At 39.1% G+C, this 22,043-nt stretch overlaps 1 protein-coding gene across 2 annotated transcripts in view; it reads left to right on the top strand.

Moving 5' to 3' along the window:
* mpped2a (metallophosphoesterase domain containing 2a) overlaps positions 1 to 22,043 on the top strand; it is a 49,040-nt gene that overhangs the window by 712 nt on the left and 26,285 nt on the right. The window contains exons 1-3 of one of the 2 annotated variants that reach the window (XM_026378857.1): positions 1,107 to 1,224; positions 2,241 to 2,507; positions 17,013 to 17,194. In XM_026378857.1, coding sequence (XP_026234642.1) covers positions 2,395 to 2,507; positions 17,013 to 17,194 — 295 coding nt within the window. In that variant the 5' untranslated portion in view covers positions 1,107 to 1,224; positions 2,241 to 2,394. Of the gene's footprint in view, positions 1 to 1,106; positions 1,225 to 2,240; positions 2,508 to 17,012; positions 17,195 to 22,043 lie in introns of those variants that run through there. The other variant, XM_026378856.1, reaches the window with a different exon arrangement.

The following is a 22,043-nucleotide window of genomic DNA, read 5'->3' as shown; positions in this document are numbered from 1 at the left end:
GTGTGTGTACAGTTCTGCAGGCGGCAGTGTGAACAAGCGAGCGGCGCATAGTACACACCGTGTGTGTGTGCATGGTGTGAGGAAGGGTCAGTTTATTCCCCCCTCCCTGTGCTTCCAGGAGTGATTCCTCCGTGTGAACTTAGCTAGGTGGTGTGTCCAGGAGCGACGAGGCTGACGATGTGTGTGTGTGTGTGTGTGTGTGTGCATCCCCCCTGTTACAGAGCAGCAGTGCGAAGCTACAGCGTGCATAATAAAAATCCAGTGCCAGGGCAGGTTTAGCAGGCTAAGCTAGACAGCTAGTTGCTGCTACTGTAGCCATAAGGTAGAGACAGACAGGCGAGTTTCAGCAGCCGGAGACACACACACACACACACACACACACACACACACGGAGAGGAGACCGTGAAGCATGCTGCACACAAATCCGTCCTCAGCTTTTCGGCCTGCATTTGCCAGAAAGAGCACATTTTCATAGCAGCAGCTGTAGTGGTACTGTGGGATTTTTGCTTTGGGAGCAGTGATTGCTGAGGTGCAGTGTGTGTGTGTGTGTGTGTGTGTGTGTGTGTGTGTGTGTGTGGCTTCTGACAGGACAGCTTTTAACTGAAGTGAAATTATTTTTGGAGGCCCAGGCATATCTGCAAACTTGTTTCTTATGCAGCCCCCAGCACGCATTCATTAGAGTGGGAATAATCAAATTTTAACTTTGCATTGCAACCATTTCAGTGTGTAGTGTGGCTGTTCAAGCTCGGGTTAAGCCGTGTTTTTATTTGCAGGAGTTTAGTTTACCCACCTTTTTCTAGGCTGGCATAAATCTTTCAGACTTTAATTCATAGCATACATCATAGGAAGTAGCATCCTGCTGACCCAGAAAGCATAAATCAATGCTTTTGTGAAAATAGGACAGCTTTTAGTTTAAATTGGGGAGTGTTTGCTTTATGATTTTCACCAACTGGAGGTCAAAGCTTTCTTTTACTCACCTCTGTGTCACAGGATTTAATCAAATGAACTTTGGAGCTGCTGATTTGCTTCCTAAAGAGGTGTTAGACGGTGTTATATTGAGAGATTCCTTTTTTCTTCTTCTTTTTCCCTCCTTCTTGTGCTCGTGGCTGCATCAGGAGGTCTGGTATATAAAGCCTGTCAAACCCACAGTGGCCACTTTACTATCAGTCAGGGAGGTCAGGCAGGAGGGAAGCTCAGGGCGAGAGGGGACACACAGCGAAGCCGGTGAGTGAGCTCTGAGGATGCAAAACCACGCAGCATTTTAAGGCATTTTAGCTTCTTTTCCTTTCAGAATTTAAGGAGTGATTGTGCTTTTTTTTCTAATGATGCTTTATTGTATGGTTATGTACAGATGCCAGAGCAGTTCAGATGAATTATCATGGGTTTATTTCAGAACAAAAATAACAAAACAAAAGCACACCTTTTTTTTTTGTGTGTGTGTGTGTGTGTGTGTTTGGGGGTAAGTGTCAGAAGGAAAGCAGACCTGTTTCATGCATGCATTGTGAAGAAGTTATTTTATCGGAGGATTAGCAACAAAGGTCATACTGAGCCCGTCCTTTATCAGTTTATTTAATTGCAACAAGCTAAAGTCTTAGACCTTTTCCTTTTCTGCATTTATGTTTTAATATTGGAATAAATTAGGTCTAATTTAATTCAACTGAGCAATTAAAAACATGCCTTACCTGGTTTTTGAAAGAATAGCTGTGTGCAAACCGTAAAAAAACTGTATTTATTGTCGTAATGAGAAGTTGTATTGTTTGAAAAGGTAGAGTTGATCTAATAATGTTTAAGTCGCCTCACTGCATTTTTCTAATTAAGATTTTATGAGGAATGGTTCAGTGAGCTGCTGTAGGAATTTATTTCTTCCAAAATCAAACTGTTTGTGCTCTCTGAAGCTAGAAGTAATTACAGTATATACACACAGAACGTACAGCAGATATGAACGTGTGATTATAAATGATTGGAAAACTATCACCACCATCACTTAACGCGTGCTCTGTCTGTGTCTTTGCACTGCTTCAACCCATTGTTGTTTTAGCTTTACAAGCCACCTAGAATCTTAGTTAGTGTTTGTGTATTTATTTTTTCTAACAACTTAAATAAGCATAAATGCATTTTTGGAGGTTTTTAATTTGTTGTTATGTTAAAGACCACTCCACAAATGCATTCAGAAGTGGATGTGTGGCTTTTGGTCCTGTTTTAAGTAGCTTGTGTGTGTCTCCGTCTTCCTGTTGGTGCAGACTGCAGTGTGTCGTCGTCGAGTCGGTCCGTTGGGTCGCTGCTGCCGCTGGGAGACTTCCTGGGCTTCTTGCACGGCTCTGAAGGATGACTGCTGCACGGCTCGCTGCTGAATCCCGGTGAACGAACGGCGTCTCATGTCCAAAAGGCGGAAGGATGGCTCATGGCAAAGTGACCATCACGGTGGACGAGTACAGTTCCAACCCCACACAGGCCTTCACACACTACAACATCAACCAGAGCCGCTTCCAACCTCCACATGTCCACATGTAAGTGCACACAGTCTGACATGAGCTGGAAAACTAAAATCAGAGCAATTTTCGAAGAATGTTGTTTCACCTGCTAAAATAAATTCATATGCACTTTTTCAAAATTCTACCTATTTTCTTATCTTAATTCACAAAATACAGACAAGTTAAATGTGTATAAATCCACACACAGAGCAGATAAATTGACATTTTTTAAGTGCAACAGGAAGCCAATCAGGAGCCTGTTTAATACAGAGTCCTCTTTTATACATTGATTTAATTGGCTCAAGTGTACGGTGGCTGGCGAGGACAAACTTTGTGAACAGACAGAAACCAAAAACAGTGCCAACTGCACTGTGTAACATTTGAGGAAATTTAATATTGCAGCGTGAAGGAACTCGGGCAGGTGAAATATGTTGCATGAATGAAATCTGAAAGTCAGATTTTACAAATTTGCAGCATTTTGCACATACTTTCTGTGCTTCACACAGATTTAAGCAAAGACATTTCTTCTTCTCAGGTGTTTTTCCTCAGTGTCCAGTGTCATGTACAGCTCACCGCTGTTTGCAGTGGTTCTACTATAAGACTGTTATCCTTTATGCCATGTTGTCATTGTGGTGCATTAACACTTTGTCCGCATTAGGGCACCCTCCTTATTTATTTATCACACCAGTTACTTAGTGTTCCTCTTGTCTGATGTGGTTATGCTCTGCCTCTCATTAGTGGGTCAGAGCACACACACACACACACATCACACACTGTGTGTTTTATGTGTGGACAAATATTAACACAGAGCTGCAGTTTGCTTTGTGTCTTCTCCCAATTAGAGCTTTTTTACGGTTGTGACTGACTGTTGGTTGTTAGTACATGCACAGTGTGTTTGAGACATTTTATGATAACTGAGTGTTGAAAAGTAAAAAGTTAACCTTCAGAACAGACAGGAAGTGACTCAGTCTGGTGTTGTCATTGACATTATTGTGGATATGTTTGGCATTTTGTTTTGCTCGTATGATTAAACTTTGGTCTTTGCTTAGTAATGTGGTTCGATTCAGCTGTTGTAGATGCATGTTAGTTTTTTGGAGAAAATCCGACATACATGCCTTTTCCGCTTGTCTTTAGCATTTTCTATTTTAAACGTTCATCCAATAAAGAACATAAAACATTTCCAAAATAGTGAGATATGAAGCATTTTGCTGTTTTTACATTTCAAAACAACTTGGCATTGATTTAGATCATGCATTAATGTGAAGAAGGCCATGCTGTCATTCACAAATTACACATGTTATAGAACGATTTGTCATGTTAATTCACCCCTGCAACATGGAAGTCCTGACGTATAATTAAATTGTTATGGGTAAAAACACAGTAAAGCTCAGATCTTATCTCCATTGTTATGTGTTAGAAGGGAAATTTTAAACGGCATACATTGTCAAGGCAGCTAAAAAAAAAAAAAAAGTGACGTATACTAGACTGTTAAATGACCATATCTTTATCACAAGTTTTAAACCTCTTCTTTTCAGCTTCAGAGATTGTGAAAGACTGTTACAGAGAACAGCAGCATCTAATAAAAACATATTTTTGCCCACATAATATATAATAAAGTATCTCCTGTTGCATAATTGCAGTACTCTGTTCAGGCTAAAATTAGAAAAAGCCGAATAGGATAGAAATAAGAATCAAAGTGAAATTAGTTAAATTGACATTTATGGACTTTAGAGAAAACGAGCATTAAAGCTAGAGCAAAATATGGACAGCAGTGCAGCATCTCTGCAGACTGCAAAGCTGAAAGGCAAAAGCTGCACAGTTTTATTTTGAGGAGCAACAACATCTGGTTGTTTTAGCTTTTTTTAATTGTTTACCTCAAACACTCAGGTTCCCACAATTCTTGATAGTGACTTTTGTGTAAACAGGATTATTTTGGAGATGCACTCAAATTATGGAATCACGTAAACGGCTACACGGGACTCTTGTTGGCAGTGTTCACATTATTGTGCCACTGTGTTGTTTTGGGAGTCGTCAGCTGCGAAAGGGTGCTGCCAACACAGAGAGGGTCAGTGCCTCGAATGTGGAAAAGGAGACAAGGTCACCTTGTAGTTTGTGTTACGTCAATTCATTTTAATGGTTGGCAAAGACAGCAATAAATCAGGTCAAATGCTTCGATACGAGTCAAGGTTAACACATGGCAGACAACACGGGATTCACCAAAGCAGATATTGGTGTGATGTTTGAAGAGGCCCTTTCTATTTTTGCTATTCCACAAGGCAAATTGAAACTAGTACAAACAACATAACAGAACAACCTTTGCAAGGTTCTGTTTTGCTGAATATTCACAGTTTATATTTGGATTTATTATTATTTTATAGTTCTATGATTCACAGGTTTGTTTTTAGTTGCCTGGAAAGTCTTGGTATGGTTTATTGTGGTCCTTTACTTTGCGGTGTTGATCCATTTGACCAAGAGTGTAATTCAGAGAACAGAGAAACAGAAAGACCCTTACATAAAAGCAGTTTTTTTTTTTTTAAATGGAGAAACAAAGAAAGTGGGGAAAGAATGGATCTACCTGATCTTCAAGAGGAAAACGTTAAAACACTCAAGTTTGTAAAATTGTCTCATCATCTGGTGACAGTTTAATGTTATTCCAGGAGACGACAAACAAGAACATAGATGTTTTCCTTCAGTTGTGATGCTACAAATTGCTGTTCAGTTGCTGTTTTTGTAAAAGAACATGTTAAGACTCAGATGGCAGGATTGAAAATAAGTTTTTATTGCTAATGCTGACTTGAGGAAAAATAACACTGGAAAAAGTGCAACACATGTCGTGATTAAGTTGCAGTAAAGCTCGTTAAACTGTGAACAAATAATCAATAATGTTTTTTATCTGTATAAGCGACTGATGTTTTTTCCATCTCCGCTGTGTTAGTTGCTGGAGGTGAAGCTCCTGTAAGACGGGGGGTGTTGAAGCCTTGGGGCCTCTCAGTAGATATGTGTTTGGATAAATACATTAGGCTGTTTCCTGGCTTCCACAGAGCCTGCACTGTTTTACCCTGTCATTCTTAAACTCAGACTGGGAACCCCAGGATCCCCCCCCCCCCACATACACACTATGTTTAAGTGCTTATAGAATACAAGCTCTGTTCTGGGAAAGTAAAGACTTGTTTAGATTTGAGAGATAATGAATCCAACTTGCTCCGGGTTCCTCTCTCACTGCATCCACAGTGTGCACATAAATAAAGTTGTAGGGTCTCTGAAAGCAACGAGGAAAAAAAAAGGTTCAAGTGAGGGGGTTGCCTGTCTTTTGAAATACAATCTGTGCTGTAATGTTTTTCCCCCTCTAGACAGAATATTTGGATTTCTGTGATGGAGTAAAGCACTGCCTTTTGTGTGGTGTGGAAGGTATCGCTCTCTGAACCTCATGTGAATACATGCATGTTGAACACACACACACACACACACACTCAGACTGACAAACGCACACGATGGCAGTTACAAGCAAATGCTTTGGAACATGACCCTGAAGTCAAAGTGGGCTTTCTTCTGAGCATGTGATGTCTCTGTCTGTAAGTGAGCATAAGACTCAGTCCAGCCCTGTTTGTCTGGTTTATTTTTCTGCGCTGTCTGTGTTTTTTTTTTTTTTTTTTTTTTCTTTCCTCAGAGCTTTCATTGTCGTTGTCGTCTCATGAAATGAAATGCTCAGCAACTCGGAGCATATGCTTCGAGTTGGGACACTAATGGCTTTGAATCCAATTTGAGCAGGATCTGGGCCAGACTGCGGCAAGGCCCAACATACAGCCGCAGACAGACAAAGTGACAGAGCTGAAACTGAAAGGACTCTAGACTCATTTGATATTTTTGTGAGACTGTAAAAAGTCTCTTGATTGTAAAGACAGACGTCTTTAAAATGTCTCAAATCCAATTGTTACTGGACTCCAGAGGGTGTTTTTATAGAGAAACTTTAAAATATTTTGATATACACTTAATTGCTCTTAACATTCAGTTACTAAGGGCAGTCTTCTCAAAACTTGTGTATATGGACAGTAGTGAGTGTAGGTCATCTACTTTTAGAAGTGTTCAGATGTGCTCACTGTGGTTGAGCATGTAAAATACAGAAAATGAAGTGTAAAATTGCTCATGTTTCTGGGTGTAAAGTGTGATCCGTTAAGTTGCTTGTTTCTGGATTGTCTTGTGTAGCCGGCTGTAATTCAGAGCGTCAGTTGTGCACGTGGTCAGAAATTGCAAACACAGTACTAATCAGGGGCCCCGTGTTAAATTGTGCAAGGATGATATGGTAGATCTTGATCAGATTTGTTCGCATGTGTCAGAGACTTAACTATATTACACTATTAACACCTGTATGAATGAGTTTATTTAGTTTCTACTGGATGTGTGCAACAAGCAATTCAGCTAAACACTGACTGCTGGGATTTTTATTGATGGATCATCGTCAGTGTATTAGAGGAATCCACGTGGGCCACCAAGTTGTTGTCTGAGTCTTTTTTGTTGTTTGTTTGTTTTTTCTTAAATGGCACTGAGCTAAGAGCTCTCTGAGCCTCAAAGAAAATCTTTGTGAATATTGACCCAGGTGTCTTCTTTCTGTCCACTTTAGTTTTACAGCCTCCTGTTGCCACTAGCTTTGATTTTGCATTTCAGGTTTTGAATTTATCTCAATTAGAGAATTTATGAAAAATAGATCAAGACGGGCTGCTTTTACATCAAATCTGTCATCATGGACAGAATTAATAGATATGATTCCCTTGTCCTAACTTTATAAGGCTTTGCAAGGCACACATGGTAAAATGTTTTCTTTGTCCTTTAAAAGCAGCTATTTATTCTATATAAAACATTATACAATCAAGACACCTGAGCTCAATGCTCATTTAATTCTGAAAAATCTTCAACCCACCCCAGCCTAAAAAATTCCACATTTGAGGAAGTTCTTCTCCAGATGCATTGTTAATTATTCCCACCTTTTGAATAATTAAGGAGCTTGTAAGTATGAATCATTTAATTACGCTGCAGACTACATTCATACACATGGATATTCTGATACAAGCTTGTGAGGAAGTGGCACTAGAAGAACACAGCAGTCATACATACTAACACAGTCCTGGTTTTTATTAATGACTCCTGGAAGATGTTTTATGTGCTGCATTTCCTTCTCGTCGCATAGTGGAACGAGGCTGTAAACGTGGCTAAGAAAACTGTTTGGAATTATGATTTTATAGCTTGTGTTCCTGCACAGTCCCAGTCTCACAGATTATACAGTTACATATACAGTATATATTAATATAATGATTTTTTTGCAGTCTCCATTAACGAGTATGTATTAAACAAATGTAGGATGCTAAGCACATATACAGGACATTTTCATGTCTGCTTTTCTTCTCATTCGATTTAATTTTTAATACAAAATCGACTCCATCTTTGTCTTTTCTTATCATGTTATGGATGAACAACATTGTTTACTCAAACTCTTGAGTAGCAGGGGTGGCTTCGGATATAAACATGCTCAGATAATTGCCAATTTAATTGTGGAAAAATATAAGTCTGACTGGCAAACAGAAATGTGGGCAACTCCCTGTGCTGATTAATTTGTTGTTGTGAAAAAGTGTCTGTCTGTTAGCCCTTTCCTCACAGCTAGTAGATCTTAGAAACAAAAATGAAATATTCTCCCTTTCAAGTGGATCATTTGCTTCACATGTTGCTGTTTGATTTCTTTGGGGTTGTTTGGTATAACAATCATTACTGCACTTCGCTAAATATTTCTATCACATAGCTAAAAATAACAGTCATTTGTCTAGAATAGTTATTCTTCCTAATTTGCTCTCTCATATGAGTGTTTGCAAGGTTGCAAAGATGAAGCGGCTACAAAATCTGGTTTAATTGTAATTATTACAGTTATTTTATTAGTTTGTTATGCTAGAAGATAACCTCCCTTTTTTCCACTGGCACTCTGTGTAAGTTTTCTCTGCTTCTTCTCAACCGTCATGTTGGTTCGTGTCACATAGTTGTGATTGCTCCATTATGATGATAACACTTGTTGTTCTAGCTTAGTCCCAGACCTTTTTATCTCCATCTTTTATTAACATTTTTCATTGATTCAAAGAAAACAACCAGTCATTTTTCTCTGTGTGATTAAAGTGGCAGTGCTGCTGTATGTTTGTGCTCCAGTGTCAGAATCTACTCTAAACAAAAATAGTGATGTGTTGTTACTAGATTTATCACAACATTTCCTCAATTAATACAACAAATGTTAAGCAATCTAGCAACTTCAATTATTTGGCCCAAATAATGATGATCAAGGATGATGCCAAAGGGATGAATTCCTCCAGTTCCCATTTATAACAAACAAGTACCATGAATTCAGTGTCAGTTAATAATAAAGTGACAATGAAATACAAGTTCAGTCTGATTAACAGGCGATTGATATAACACAATAAAACCATTGGAGAACATTAATCAATGGAGAAAAACAGAAAGTTTTTTGATTAATAATGCAGCCTCGCGGATATTTATTTTTATTTTCCTCGCAGTTTGTTTGGAGCAGTAGCCAAGCCTCAGCTGAGAACAAAGAGCCAGTCCCGTTTTGTGGGCTTTTGTCTCTGTCGGCCTAATGTTGTTCATTGGCCAGAGTGGAGGGGCTTTTGTAAGAGGAGAACCCTTGATTAAGTTCCCTCTCCACCGCTGACCTGCACCTGAAGCTTGACAGGATGGTGGTGGAGGTGATTGTGGTGGGGGGGTGGGTTAAGTGACAGTTGACATTGCACAGATCTGCTGTTTTTGAGATTGAGGCCTTTTTGATGTCTTTGAGATTTGGGCCCTGAGCCCTCGGAGCCTGGCATCGCAGGGCACTAGCTCCCGATGATGTAATTTCCCCTTTGACTTGAACTAAATGTAAAGTGGTCTGAGCCTGCAACTTCTCAACATGACAGGTCTTCCATTTATACAGTTTACAGTGTGTTTAGTATGTCTCTACTGGTGATTAGTGTTTTGTTGAGAATTCATCAGATCATTCAGTCATTTCTTTATTCCACACCAAGGCTTAGTGGAAGTTTAGTATTTATATTTATTTAAAGTATATTTTACACTTGTTTTTTTCAGGCATGCAAAAATGTCTCCTGTTAATGATCAGAGTAACAGAATCATGTTGTGGTGTTTGTAGACATAGGATTGCACGTTTTATAAACACTATAGCATCTGAATCAAAAATTTAATCTGACCAGACACTTTGTTGTGAACATGTTTACACAGTTGTATATAATTTCCATTATTTCAAAAGCAGAAGATTTTTACACCTGAATATAAGAAATTAAGAGCTACATGTATTTAAAAACACCTCTAAAAACATGACAGCTGAAAGGTTTAAAAAGCGATGACTTTTGCTTGATGCACTGGTGAAAAGCAAATGTATCTTTATTTTTTATTTAGTTATTTATCCGTCCAGATCAACATTACCAGACTAGTTTATTGTCGCAGCAGTCTGCTGAATGATGTTTGGCCCCTGGGGCCACATTGTGACCATCTCCTCAGTGCTCCTTCCGTCAGCCTTATAGCCAGTCAAACAGTCAGCAGTACAATTAAGAGCTATGCAATAATGAAAGGGGCATTTCCAGAAGCACTTGATTTCCCAGCCCAGTGCTGGAAGAGTTCTCTGTTGCTGCTATTCCAAAGAACGCTTTGTGTGCCATATTCTGGCATTACAAGAGAAGTAACAGGGAGCAATGACGAGGATGCACCCTGCCTGAATAAAGTGAAGTGAAGGGGCCAGTGTGGTATTAAGACAAAAATCTAAAGTCTCATTTTCATTTGCTTGTTTTTAACAGCATACTTCTTCTTTTCATGTTTTTTCTCTTTGGTGAATTTCCATCATTCTGCATCCATTGTTTCTTTTGGGTTTTTGTGTTTGCTTGTCTTGTGTCCCACCTTTGCCTCTTTCTCCACTCCCTAGTGCACACACCCCTACACCACTACCTCCACCACCACCCCCTCTCTGTTATTCCTGTGTTCATTTTGTTCCTCTGAAGTTTATTGAATTAGCGCAGACAGCTGAAATGCAGAAGATAAGGAGGCGCTCTCTCTGCTCCTCTCAGAGAAATTGTATTGCACCGTGGATGAGAGTGTGTGTGTGTGTGTGTGTGTGTGTGTGTGTGTGTGTGTGTGTGTGTGTGCGTGTGTGCGTGCGTGTGCATGCGTGTGTGTGTGTGTGTGCGCGTGCGCCTCTACAGCAGGGGGAGGGGAACTGATGCAGAGGTTATAGACAGAGGAAATGGGCAGCATTGTGTTTTGATGTTTTTTCGATAAAGAGTGTGAGCTCAGTGGTAGAACAGTAACTATTCTGTCTCCACTTCAGCTGTGATTATCTTTTAAGTTGCCTTTTTATTTTTTAGCATATTGGACTCACAAACAACAGAATTGTTCTGACTGCCTTTGTTGTGAATTTCAGTAAGGAGGAAATGCAGTACAGAGGTCCGTTTACAGTCATTTATCAGCTGCTGTTTTCTGTACAGATTGTTGGACCCCTGTTTTGTCTAGAGCAGGTGTTTTTTCAGTCTATCCAGCACATACAGATTTAAGTCACAATGAAACTAGCTTTACCTTTTGTTACCCATTGTACACATCATAATACAGTATTTGGCACTGACTATTAAATTAAACAGAATTTCTTTTACTTAGAATAATAATTACGGGCTGCATATGTTCACAATGGAGCAACTGGAACCATAGAAGGTATGGTCATTTTGCTTGGTAAATCTCAGCAAGGAGGATATTGTTGATTATTATCAAAACGTTTCATATGTTTTCTGAAAACCTAAAATCTGAAACATTGTGGTGAAACTCTTCCTTAATGCATAACCTTTTTTAGAAAGAAATCACAGCATTTTGCTGTTAGGTTGAGCTAATTCTACAAGTTTCAAGCTGCCCGTCTCCTTTGAGGGCAAAGATGAACTAAGCTAATCTCAAAGAACTGACGCAATAATAAAGACCAATAAAGGCCACATTGCCTCGCATCACCATCAGCTGCACCAAAAAGTAACATTTGAACACACCACAAAGACTACAGCCAATAACTAACTAGCATGTACATTTCGTGCTCACTTGAGAGGAAATAACTCCTCATACCAACAGGTGGCAGTAAATTATGTTCGTCATTCAGTTAGAAGAAAGCAGAAGAAGACCTGGAAATGCAACGACAAATTTTAAACAAAGTAATGTTTGTTTGACATTTACACAGTTTCATGCCTTTGTAAAAAATATTCTCGTAGTGGAAGATTCAGATGAGATGAGAAGACAAATTAGAACAGCCCTCCTTTAATGCAAGACAGCAAGGTGCCATGTTATTAGTTGATTGGCAGTCTACTTCTACAGTTTACCTTTGACTCTGGAGGTTTAGGTGTCTGTTTTCCTGGTGTTGGACTCATTGGTGTACAGGCACTAGCAGAACAATCCATTAGCACTGAAAGAAGAGGGAGACGAGAGGAGAAGGAGGTGGAAACTAATCTTTGGACAGCAGGTATAAAATAGACGGAGACCTGAAGTGTGATTGATGTGTTTGTCTGAGACAAGCGGGCAGCTCAGAGGGTGGTCTGCTGGTAATGACTAAAACCAAAGGGTTTAGTCAGCAAAGTTCTCCAAACTATCTTTCTCAAATACAGATTGAATGAGAAACTTACTTTTTTTTTCGTTTTATTCTTAAAATCACTTACCAAAAAAATGTAGCAGGTCTGACGTCAGCACACTGAGACGCATCACTTATGTGTTAATCCATAAGTACAGGTGTTAGAGAGAAAAGATGAGGGACAACATCTGGATAACTGTGCTGTCTCGATTACATGGTCTCCAGGATTTCCAGGATTTTAGGATTTTGCTCTTTTATTATTTTCCTAAATAAAATTGTAGATTTCATTAAATAATTATTGTGTGCTTGGGTTTAAATGTAACCGATAGTAAAATATATGAGCTCTTAACCCAGATCGTTTTTGGCTGTGCTGCACCAGCAACAGTTTATTGTGGACAGCGTGAAAGCCTTTCGGAGGTTTTCATGAAAAAAATATTGCAATCAGGTAGTGATTATGTGCTGTCCTTAAAGAGCTTGACAAGTCACGGAGTGACACAGACGGCGACCTTCTTATCTGCTGAGAGTTAAGTGTTACGTTTGAAGAAGCAAGCTCAGGCTGAACTTTGATCCCGTTTGCTTGTGTGTTTTTCCAAAAGGCCACGGAGCCAAGTGTGCTCAGTCAAATGAAATATCCTCCTACAGACATCAGAGAGCACTCCTCCTTCCCTCTTTCTGTGTCTCCCACACTGTTTATTTTCCTCACTGTTGTTCTCATCTACTATATATGACACATGAAACCAATACAGTACAGTTTTCCAGTATTTTTTGCAATCGCATTTATTTTAGATACTTTTCATTCTGCTAGCATTTTCAGAGCAAACCAATCAATCTTTTTGGTATTAATTTAGTATGTGTGTGTGTGTGTGTGTGTATTTATGTGTGTTATTAATGGAAGCTCCAGGGTTTCTTTTTGTTACTGTGGACTCTGTTAGAAATAACATCTTAAAACGATAATGAAGTGTTTAATTTTCAATTCCCATGAAAATCGTTGCTGTTTTTGCTATGTGATGCGAATAAATTACAACTTCGGATGTTAAAGCTACACATACTATTTTCTGAGAAAAATGAAAAAAAAAAATGAGGAAAAAAGAACAGACTGACGTTATAATACAAGTAAATGCAAGTGTTGATCACTCTGTCATCTGTGAAGTTTGTTAGCACACAGGATTGTCTGGTTTTAGGTAGATACTGAAACACTGCAACAAATATAAACTTGCACAATTGTAATTTTGTTTTCTCAAAATTTCTAGGATGGTGGTTTTGGGAAAAGCTAATTTTCTCTGTGCTGTTGTAGCTGTAGGTGGGAAGTTGATGCATTAAAGCTTCTCTGCTGAAGGATCACAGACATTTTTTTTACTGAGCAGATATTTCTGCCGCCACAGACCTCGGTTTTGTGTCAGCTCCAATGTCATGGCAGATTTGAGAGTGTGCTGCTGCCCTCCTCGAGCGCATTAGTATTTCTCCCTCCCTCCCCCCCACACTTTTTTCCCTCAGCAGTGTTCCTTCCTTCTGATGTCACGTCGAAGCCCAGACATGTTAACACGAACCTTCATGCTAACACAGTTCAGTCTGTCACTGGAGAATATTCTTTTACCTGCTGCCAGAGTGCAGAAGACTTTTTCATTTTCACTGTCTCCATTTACAATAGATCAGAGGCCTATGCTGCACTGCTGAACTCCTGAACCCCTGTATACATTACTAATGAACCTCTGGCTTGTTATACAGTCATATGTTAACAGAAAAGACAGAGGCTCTCTCACTGTGTGTGTGTGTGTGTGTGTGTGTGTGTGTGTGTGTGTGTGTGTGCATGTGTGTGGGACCAAACAGCACCATCATGAAGGTTTCTTGGCCCGGGCCTGCTCTAATTGATAGGGGCTGCTGGTATTTACTTACAATCTCGGGGTGGATTAAATCTCAAAGGGGTGGAGATGGAGGTTGTTTTTCTCTTGGCTTTGTTTTAATATGCATGCTTGTGCACATATATATGTGTGTGTTTTGTCATCCTCTGAGGTTCTGCGTTCGTCCTTCCTCCATGACAAGAACTGTCGAGTCTAGTAAAGCTGCATGACGTCCAGCCAGGCACCATAGAGCACTAAATTTAATCAGCAGCTACACTGCAATGTATTTGCTGCTCTAATGGCTTAGGTGTGTGTGTGTGTGTGTGTGTGTGTGTGTGTGTGTGTGTGTGTGTGTGTGTGTGTGTGCACAGAGACTTATTTAGTGCTTACAGTTAAACGTAAATATCATTATCTCTGTAGCTCTTTTTTCATTTGCTTTAAATGTGGGACCTGAACCTGCTCAGGCCACTGAGAACCCTGAACTCAGAGCATAGCTGACATCTCCCAGCTAAAGCAGTGATTACAACTTTAAATAAGGGACAGGACCAGTGACAAACTTGTCTTTCTCAAAGCAAAGTGAGAAAGTTAGGGCATAATGCGCAGTTGCAAATTTTTTTTTTTGGCCACACATTGCCATGACCAGCACCTAGATTTTGATATGTATTCACCTGTTTTTTGACTCTACAAATGTGTTCGGTCAGCATCTTTGTAGAATTATGTTACAGCACAAATTGAGGCAGGTTCAACTTTAAACTGTACTGCATAGTTTGTTTTGTTCACGAAATTGTTACCAAGTTGCTTCATTTGATTTTTTTTGGTCGTGTTTTTGTCTGCAGCTGATGTACAGGCTTCAGACGTGGTGACATTACAGTGGTGACACGCAGTATCAACTCTGTTAATATTTTTGGTTGTATAAGAATGTTTTAGACAAGGCATGAGCAGTTGCTAGATGGTTTGATGAAAAAAAAAAAGAATTATAAAGTCTGACTTTCATAATCACCATGCTGGCTAATTCTGTGTCTTGTGAATCAATCATTGCTGTACTGAATTAATAATAAATATGCATTTTCTCAGCTGTTATTATGGTACAGACACAAACCATTACTTATGTTATGTTACTCGTTCAATAACATGACTGCTACTTGCTCCCAGTGTTTGGAACCTTTACAGGTATTCATGGTCCACCATTGTTAGGAAGAAAAATGGATTCAATGGAGATGTCATTACTCTTTTTCTAAAAACCCTTATGATCTCCCTCCTTCCATTTGTCACTCATTTGTGTATTATGACAGAAGATGTCTTCTATATTGTCCACCTCTACTGCAGATGTTTAACCCCAGATGAAGGCTGGGATACAGACAGTGGCCAACGTGTCCATTGTCTTCATAGTCCTTGCAGTAGACTGTTCAACTCAAAAACTAAAACAAAACAGATTCCAGGCGCTTTTTGTCGTGTAATATTCTACTCAACAGGGCTCAGAAATAAGAAAACGGGAAAATCGCTTCCCAAATAAGACCTATCAAATGCATTGCTGCCTCCCTCCCATTAAAATAATCTTTTGTTTCGAGGTGCTCGTTTTCTCTATCTCTCTTGGAGACATCACCTTCATTCGGAAACCTTTTGATTTGATCTTCTTCTGTGGCTGTTTCCATGTCATGTTTGTGCACACATGCAAGTTAACTGTGTGTATGTATGTGCTTGTCAGGGTGGAGATTGCTGCGTTGATTATGTGTCTGATGTTTTCGATAGAGTGGCATCCTTTCTAATGAAATAATGGTCCAGTGGCACGGGGCTGGAGGATTGCACAATGTAGACTTCAATTACAGACGAGATGTTTTTTTCCTTTTCTCCTTTTAGTCAGAGAAAAGTACAAGTTTTTCTTCCTTTTTAACAGGCGTGTTTACATTGAACAAAAAGGCTGAATAAAAGGTTTTCCAGACAGACTTGGGTCTAAGTGTTTTTTTTCTTTAGATAATGGATAGAAAGAACATGGCATGCTTTAATTTACCATCTCTTTAGTCAGTTGCCACAAAACAGCCATTGCCCTTGTGTGCACAAATCATCCCAAGTACTGGTTGTTTTCCAGGCCAGACTACACATTTTTCACTGTTGTAATGTCTCCTATTTTCTTTGAGATGCATTTTGCTCGGCTGCTGCTCTTGATGCGTTATTCTGTGGACCATGTAATTTATTTTCCACAACAAATGATCTTTTTTAAGGTTACAGTTTTCAGCTATGCACCTTCTGCTATCTGGTATGAAATTAGCATACATTTCCTAAAAATATGCTTTTGTATCAAGTACATCTTTTAAAATATCACAAAGACGATAAAGGGCATATTCATAGAATTGTAGCTCCTTTTTCAGAGAAAGCTCAAAATTAGAAAATTACTAAATAAAACCAAGGGCAGACATCTTATACAAACGTGGACATGTTCACTGTTGAAAGACGCTTGACTTTGAGGTTTTTGTTAGTGTGGCTGACCATATGGACTACAAAATAAAACCATAGTTCTTTTTTTACTGACAGTAAAATGAAATATAAAAATATATATAAATAAAACGTTGACAACTTCTAAAGTTGATGGTAAACTACTGCACTCAAGCTGTTTTTTTTTTTTTAAGTGGCTTTATGACTAAATGAGTTCAGTGGAGAAATACTCTAGTTTTTCTTGTTCACAGTTTAAGTTTGTATTTCATATTGTCACAGTTTTCAAATGTTTATATTGTATTTAATGTAAATACCACCAGTATTTAAAGGTAACTTGAAATTGACTGTACTTGTTGAGGCAGCATTTTGTTAAGAAGAGTCAGAATAGTCTTGGCAGAGACTATTCTCTTGTGTCACATGATTGACAGAGCAAAATGTAGCACTGGTAGGAAAATAGTTACTTCAACACAAAACAAAGAAAAAAAATCCTTCTGTCTTATTGAAGCTGCCTTTAAAGGAGGGAAACAACCTGGTGGAGAAATAAGAGTGGCAACATAACCCAGCAGCCTGAATCTTTAATAGGTCGTTTATGTCATCTAGTACCACTCTGAACCACTCTCTCTCCCTCTCTGTCTGTCTTTTCAGGGTGGATCCCATTCCTTATGACACTCCCAAACCAGCGGGACACACCAGGTTTGTGTGTGTTTCGGACACACACTCACGTACAGACGGCATCCAGATGCCCTACGGTGACGTGCTGCTGCACATGGGCGACTTCACTGAGCTGGGTCTGCCCTCCGAGGTTAAGAAGTTCAACGACTGGCTAGGTATCAGCCTGATTACCACACACATTCATCATCACCCAGCTGGAAATGCAACGTTTTCACTCTCATTCACAACTGACATGTATAGTCTGTAATGGGCAGGGGGAAGGGACAGAGGCATGAGACATGTTACACGCTTAACCAGTTATTGGACCTCACCATAAACCCCACCTCCGCTGACCCTGCAACTGCTGTGCTAAAGTGTCCAGTTTAACCCTTCTGACTTAACACCCTGGCTCACTTAACCTTTGACCTCTCCATCAGGCCCCATGGAGTGGGTGAGAGCTCTGGGATGTGTGTGTGTGGTTTTAGTCCTAGCAGCCTGTGTTTCATCTCTGGACCCTCCAGGCAAGAGTTCACAGAAACTCTGAAGTATTTCTGTCCTTCTATTGTAGTCATGTTTCACACACAAGAGAGAAAAAGACGCACACTTTCTCACATACTGACATTCCCACACACCAAATGCATAAATCAATAAGTGCCACCCACCACACTGACTATATATTATACTGCTTTTTTTCACACATTTATATTTCTCTGTTTATCTATAAGTCTTTTGTCTTTGCCTGTAGAGTAGCCACTGGTGAGACTAGTGAGACGTTGTTTCATTTATTGAAAAACTCTAAATGTCAATCTGAAATGTGGAAAAATTTTGCAAGCACTCAGATTGCGTACAAAATCAATGGGAAGACTCTAGCAGATGCAAATTCAAGACACATCCATGAGTTGAAAGTGTTTAAGTAAAATATGTGAATACAATTGGTGTGATGCTAGTTAGACCTAATGTCTCTCACTGGCTGTTAGAGGTAGATTAATCCTCCATCAGACAATACCCAGTCTGGGCACAGCATACAGTATAGTCTCTTCACTTTTTCTGTCAAATTTTAGGACTGTGCAAGACTGGATAGAAAGTATAAAATAGGATGAGAAGGTGGAGGCATCACAATAAACACAGACAGTCAAAGATAGTGTGTATGTGCATATGCATGTATTCACGTGCTTGTTAAGCCAGGGTGAAAATGGGGAATGGAAGTGGAAAATGACTTGGTCAAGGTAGGAGCTCCCTGCCTGTCAATGTCCTATTGAAGACTGCTTGTGTGAAGCTGCACACCAGCTACTCAAACTCAAAGGACAGATGAGAGTTTGGAAAATTGCAAGTATTACAGCCAGTTTTCAAAAAAGAAAACATTATTTTTGACCTTTGGAATATTTGAAGAAAATGGTTAGTTATGAGAATAAAGGTCATATTTTCATCATCCATCCATCCATTAGCTCCACCACTTCAACAATGAGAATTCATTTCCAGAGAAGATTTTAATAGATTTTATAAATTTTAACCCAGCAACATTAGCTGGGTTCTCCTGGTTCAGGAATGAAAAATGCAGAATTAATAAATCAACATTTTGGTCAAATTCAACGATACTCCTTAACTTCACGGAAACGGCTCTTTTGTTTAGATGCTATTACTGTAGCTTCTGTCTGCCAATTTTACAGAAGGATCGGGCAAAGTTGGCAGTTCTTTCAGGTGATGAAGTTTACAACTTTCAAGTTGGTAAAAACATTTTAAATGTGCTGTTGTAGTTGGTATGTTTTGTATCTTGTCACAGGCAGACTTTCATCAGTCTGCAGGCTGAGAAAATGTAGGTGATTTGTTATTAATGTGTGTTGAACAGTGCTGCTGTAAGCATCACACACAGAGTTGGTTGTAATAAAAAAAGTAGATGCGAAAGGTTCAGTCTTCTCTCCAAGGCCGTTTTTTGTCCTCTTTGGTGACGATGGAGAGAGAACGATACAGAATGAGACATGGACTAGGTTGAGAGACAGCAGTTTGATGAACGTCACAAGAAAAATGACATTTGAAAGCACATTAGTACAATGATTTGATGGTTTTCAAGCTGGGATACAACCTTAGTGTCTCAGAAAAATCAGAAATCGCTTGTCAGTTGTAGCTCAATCCTTGTCACTTCATTTTTTCTGTCCCCATCAGTGCTTGTCATTCCAACGTTCAGTATTTTTTTGGAAAAATGCAGTTTTCCTGATAAAAGTCACTAGATTTTTTTTACATTTTGATAACCTGAAGATACAGAGACTACACTGTTGTAATCGCACAGTGATTTACACAAAACACTAAAGAGACAGTGGATTTGTCCAGGCCATTGATGCTGCTGTTTAGCCTCTTAGAATGTGTCATTAGAGATTGATGTGGAGGAGCCGGTTTTCCCTGACCCAGGCTGATTGTAAAGCACCGACTCTCTTCGCTGCTCCCGAAGGCCTCTGTAGATTATATGTTTCATTTATTATTATTATTTTATTGAACATTGCACAAATATCACAATTCAATCAGCTCATCACAAATTGCAAACAATGCCTTTCTCACATTAATAAAATAATATACGATCTCTTTATAGTGGAAACAATTTACTCAGATGACATCTGACAAAGCACTCGGTAAAGCATTTGACCTCACTTGGTTAACTGAAACCAATAAAAATGTAAAAGGATTTTATTCTGCTTTTTTTTGTCTGGCTACATTGAAATTTTCCAGTATATTTTCTCAGCAACAGAGATATAATAAAACTGAATATTGAGTCACAATGGATGCAACAGTAGCCCTTTTTTACACTATTCAAAGTGCAATTGCGGCAGCATTTTGCTGTCATGATGGTCTATGTAACACCTTGGCTGCTGGATGTTTGCGCATCCAGGTCAGGGATGACGGTTCAATTTTATTAGATGGTCATGTTTTTAATTCCCAGTTAAGTGATTTTTTTTTTCTCCCATTTACTGAGAATGGAAATTTGTTATATTGCACTGTAGAAATTTTTTTTTTAAATGAAATGTTTTGAACATGCAGATGTTTTTGTCTTTTTATATCTAATTACAAATGGAAGTCTGACTTCCTGAGAGAGGTGACAGAAACGTTCTGTTTTGTCATATTTGTTTTGATGTTCCTACTTTCGCTCATATCCCCGTCTGTGTGTGAACAATAAAAAAATAAATAAATGTAGGTGTATCACTCCACCAGCCCTCTGTAAGACATATCACAGTGGCAATAAAAAGCAGTAGAAACTCCCAGAAGAGTAATGGAGATGGAGTTAGATGGTAATTATGTTTTCCCCACCTTTTCCCTGCCTGGTGGTATTGGTGGAAAGGATGATTCGCTTTGAGGTGTCTGTGTGTGTGTGTGTGTGTGTGTGCAATCAAATGGATGCAGGATCCAGTTAGAGTGTTGGGGGACTGAGAGACGGCACTCTCATATAAGGTTAGACTGGAATTTATGATCCTGAGACGCGACAAGAGCTAATTTAGAGCAGCAGAAATGAAACCTATAGACCAGGGAGCCATGATTCTTTCATTTTCAGCATTAGAGAACACACACTCTCTCATACATTCATTCATACATACATTTAGACCGATGCAGTAGAACTTGTCTCTCTGCAGTGAGCCAGAGCATTTTGACCGAATTTATAATTCATTTTCTGTTGGTTTTATTTGCAGTTGTGAATTTAACTTTTGTAAAATTAAGACTACGTCTTTTCTTTCACTTACTGTTGTGAGTCAAAACCTTTTTTTAAATTTTCCTTTTGGCATGTATCATAACTGTTAGACCAGAACAAAGGAACAAATGGACAAAACCACCTCACAAGAATGAGGTATTAGCTAATGTTTATGAAAACGACATCTTGTTGTAGATGGTCTTACTTTTAAAACAATTTACTGTAAAGACTAAAATGTGTATCAATGAGTATATTTCATCCTTATCTATTTGATGAATGGATTAATGAAGAACAAATCTGTTGCTTAATTCATAATAAAACATTAGTTGAATCCCCTATATAAATATCACTTGGATTAGGGGCGATGTGACTTCCAGCAGAGCTTCTTTCCCATTGTTCAGTTAACACTATACATAAATTAGCCTGCCGATTAGTCTGTGCAGCACACCTAGAACATGCTACAAAAGGCAGAAAGCAAGGAAAATTGAATTAAAATCGCCAGGAATCCTAAAGAAGAGGATCCAAGAGAGGGAAAAGAGAAATATAGAGAGAGAACAGAAGGGTGATGAAGGCCAGACCCTTTAGTTGAGTGCTCAATCAGCTGGAATAAAGTAGTAAGTCAGTTTCTTGATGGCGAAGGGGAACCTGGACAAATCACCTCGACAGAGGAGAGCGAAAAGGGCACAGTAGAAGTTGAAAGATGAGGGGATGAGAATTGTAATAGATGTTCTTCTCTATTTAGTTCAGGTTTGTGCGTTTTCCAGCTTTTTCTAGTCCAGATGGACGGTGGTCTGCTGGGGTCAAGCAGAGCCGTCAACTGTTGTTGTAACCCCTGCGACTGTCTGAATGGAGGGTATTTTTCCTCTGCACCTATCTGAGTTTCCTTTCTGTGTGCAGGGTTAAGTATCCAGGGAGATACTGAGAGAGTGTACACCCATGTACAAAATATTAGAGGAACCAGCTGTTTCTGTAGAATTAGACTCACCAGGTGGAAGGTACAACCCCTTTGGGGTTCTGCCTTAAAGGAGTGCAAAGCTACACACTACTGACACAGTTTGCTCTGCAATGATTAGTTACATCTGTAGTTTAATAAAATCTAAATATATTTTAGTTAAAAAATTTTTTGTAGTCTGTACAGAAATATTTCTGTCAGGCAGCATTTATGTCGTGGTCAAACATTTGTGCTACGTTCCTGTAACTGCTTCAAACTGTAAGGCTGCAATTAGAGATTTTTCTCAGTGTTTTGCACGAGTACATATAGCAATAATAGTATAAATGTCCTATTCTTATAGCTCAAATACCATCATCTTCATGTATTGATTATTATGTCATTATCCAGGTCTGTACATTTCTGT

This window comes from Anabas testudineus, chromosome 3, assembly GCF_900324465.2.
Source record: "Anabas testudineus chromosome 3, fAnaTes1.2, whole genome shotgun sequence".
In the NCBI taxonomy this organism is placed as follows: Eukaryota; Metazoa; Chordata; class Actinopteri; order Anabantiformes; family Anabantidae; genus Anabas; species Anabas testudineus.
Note: the sequence above shows the minus strand (reverse complement) of the source record. Positions and strands in the feature narration are given on the sequence as shown.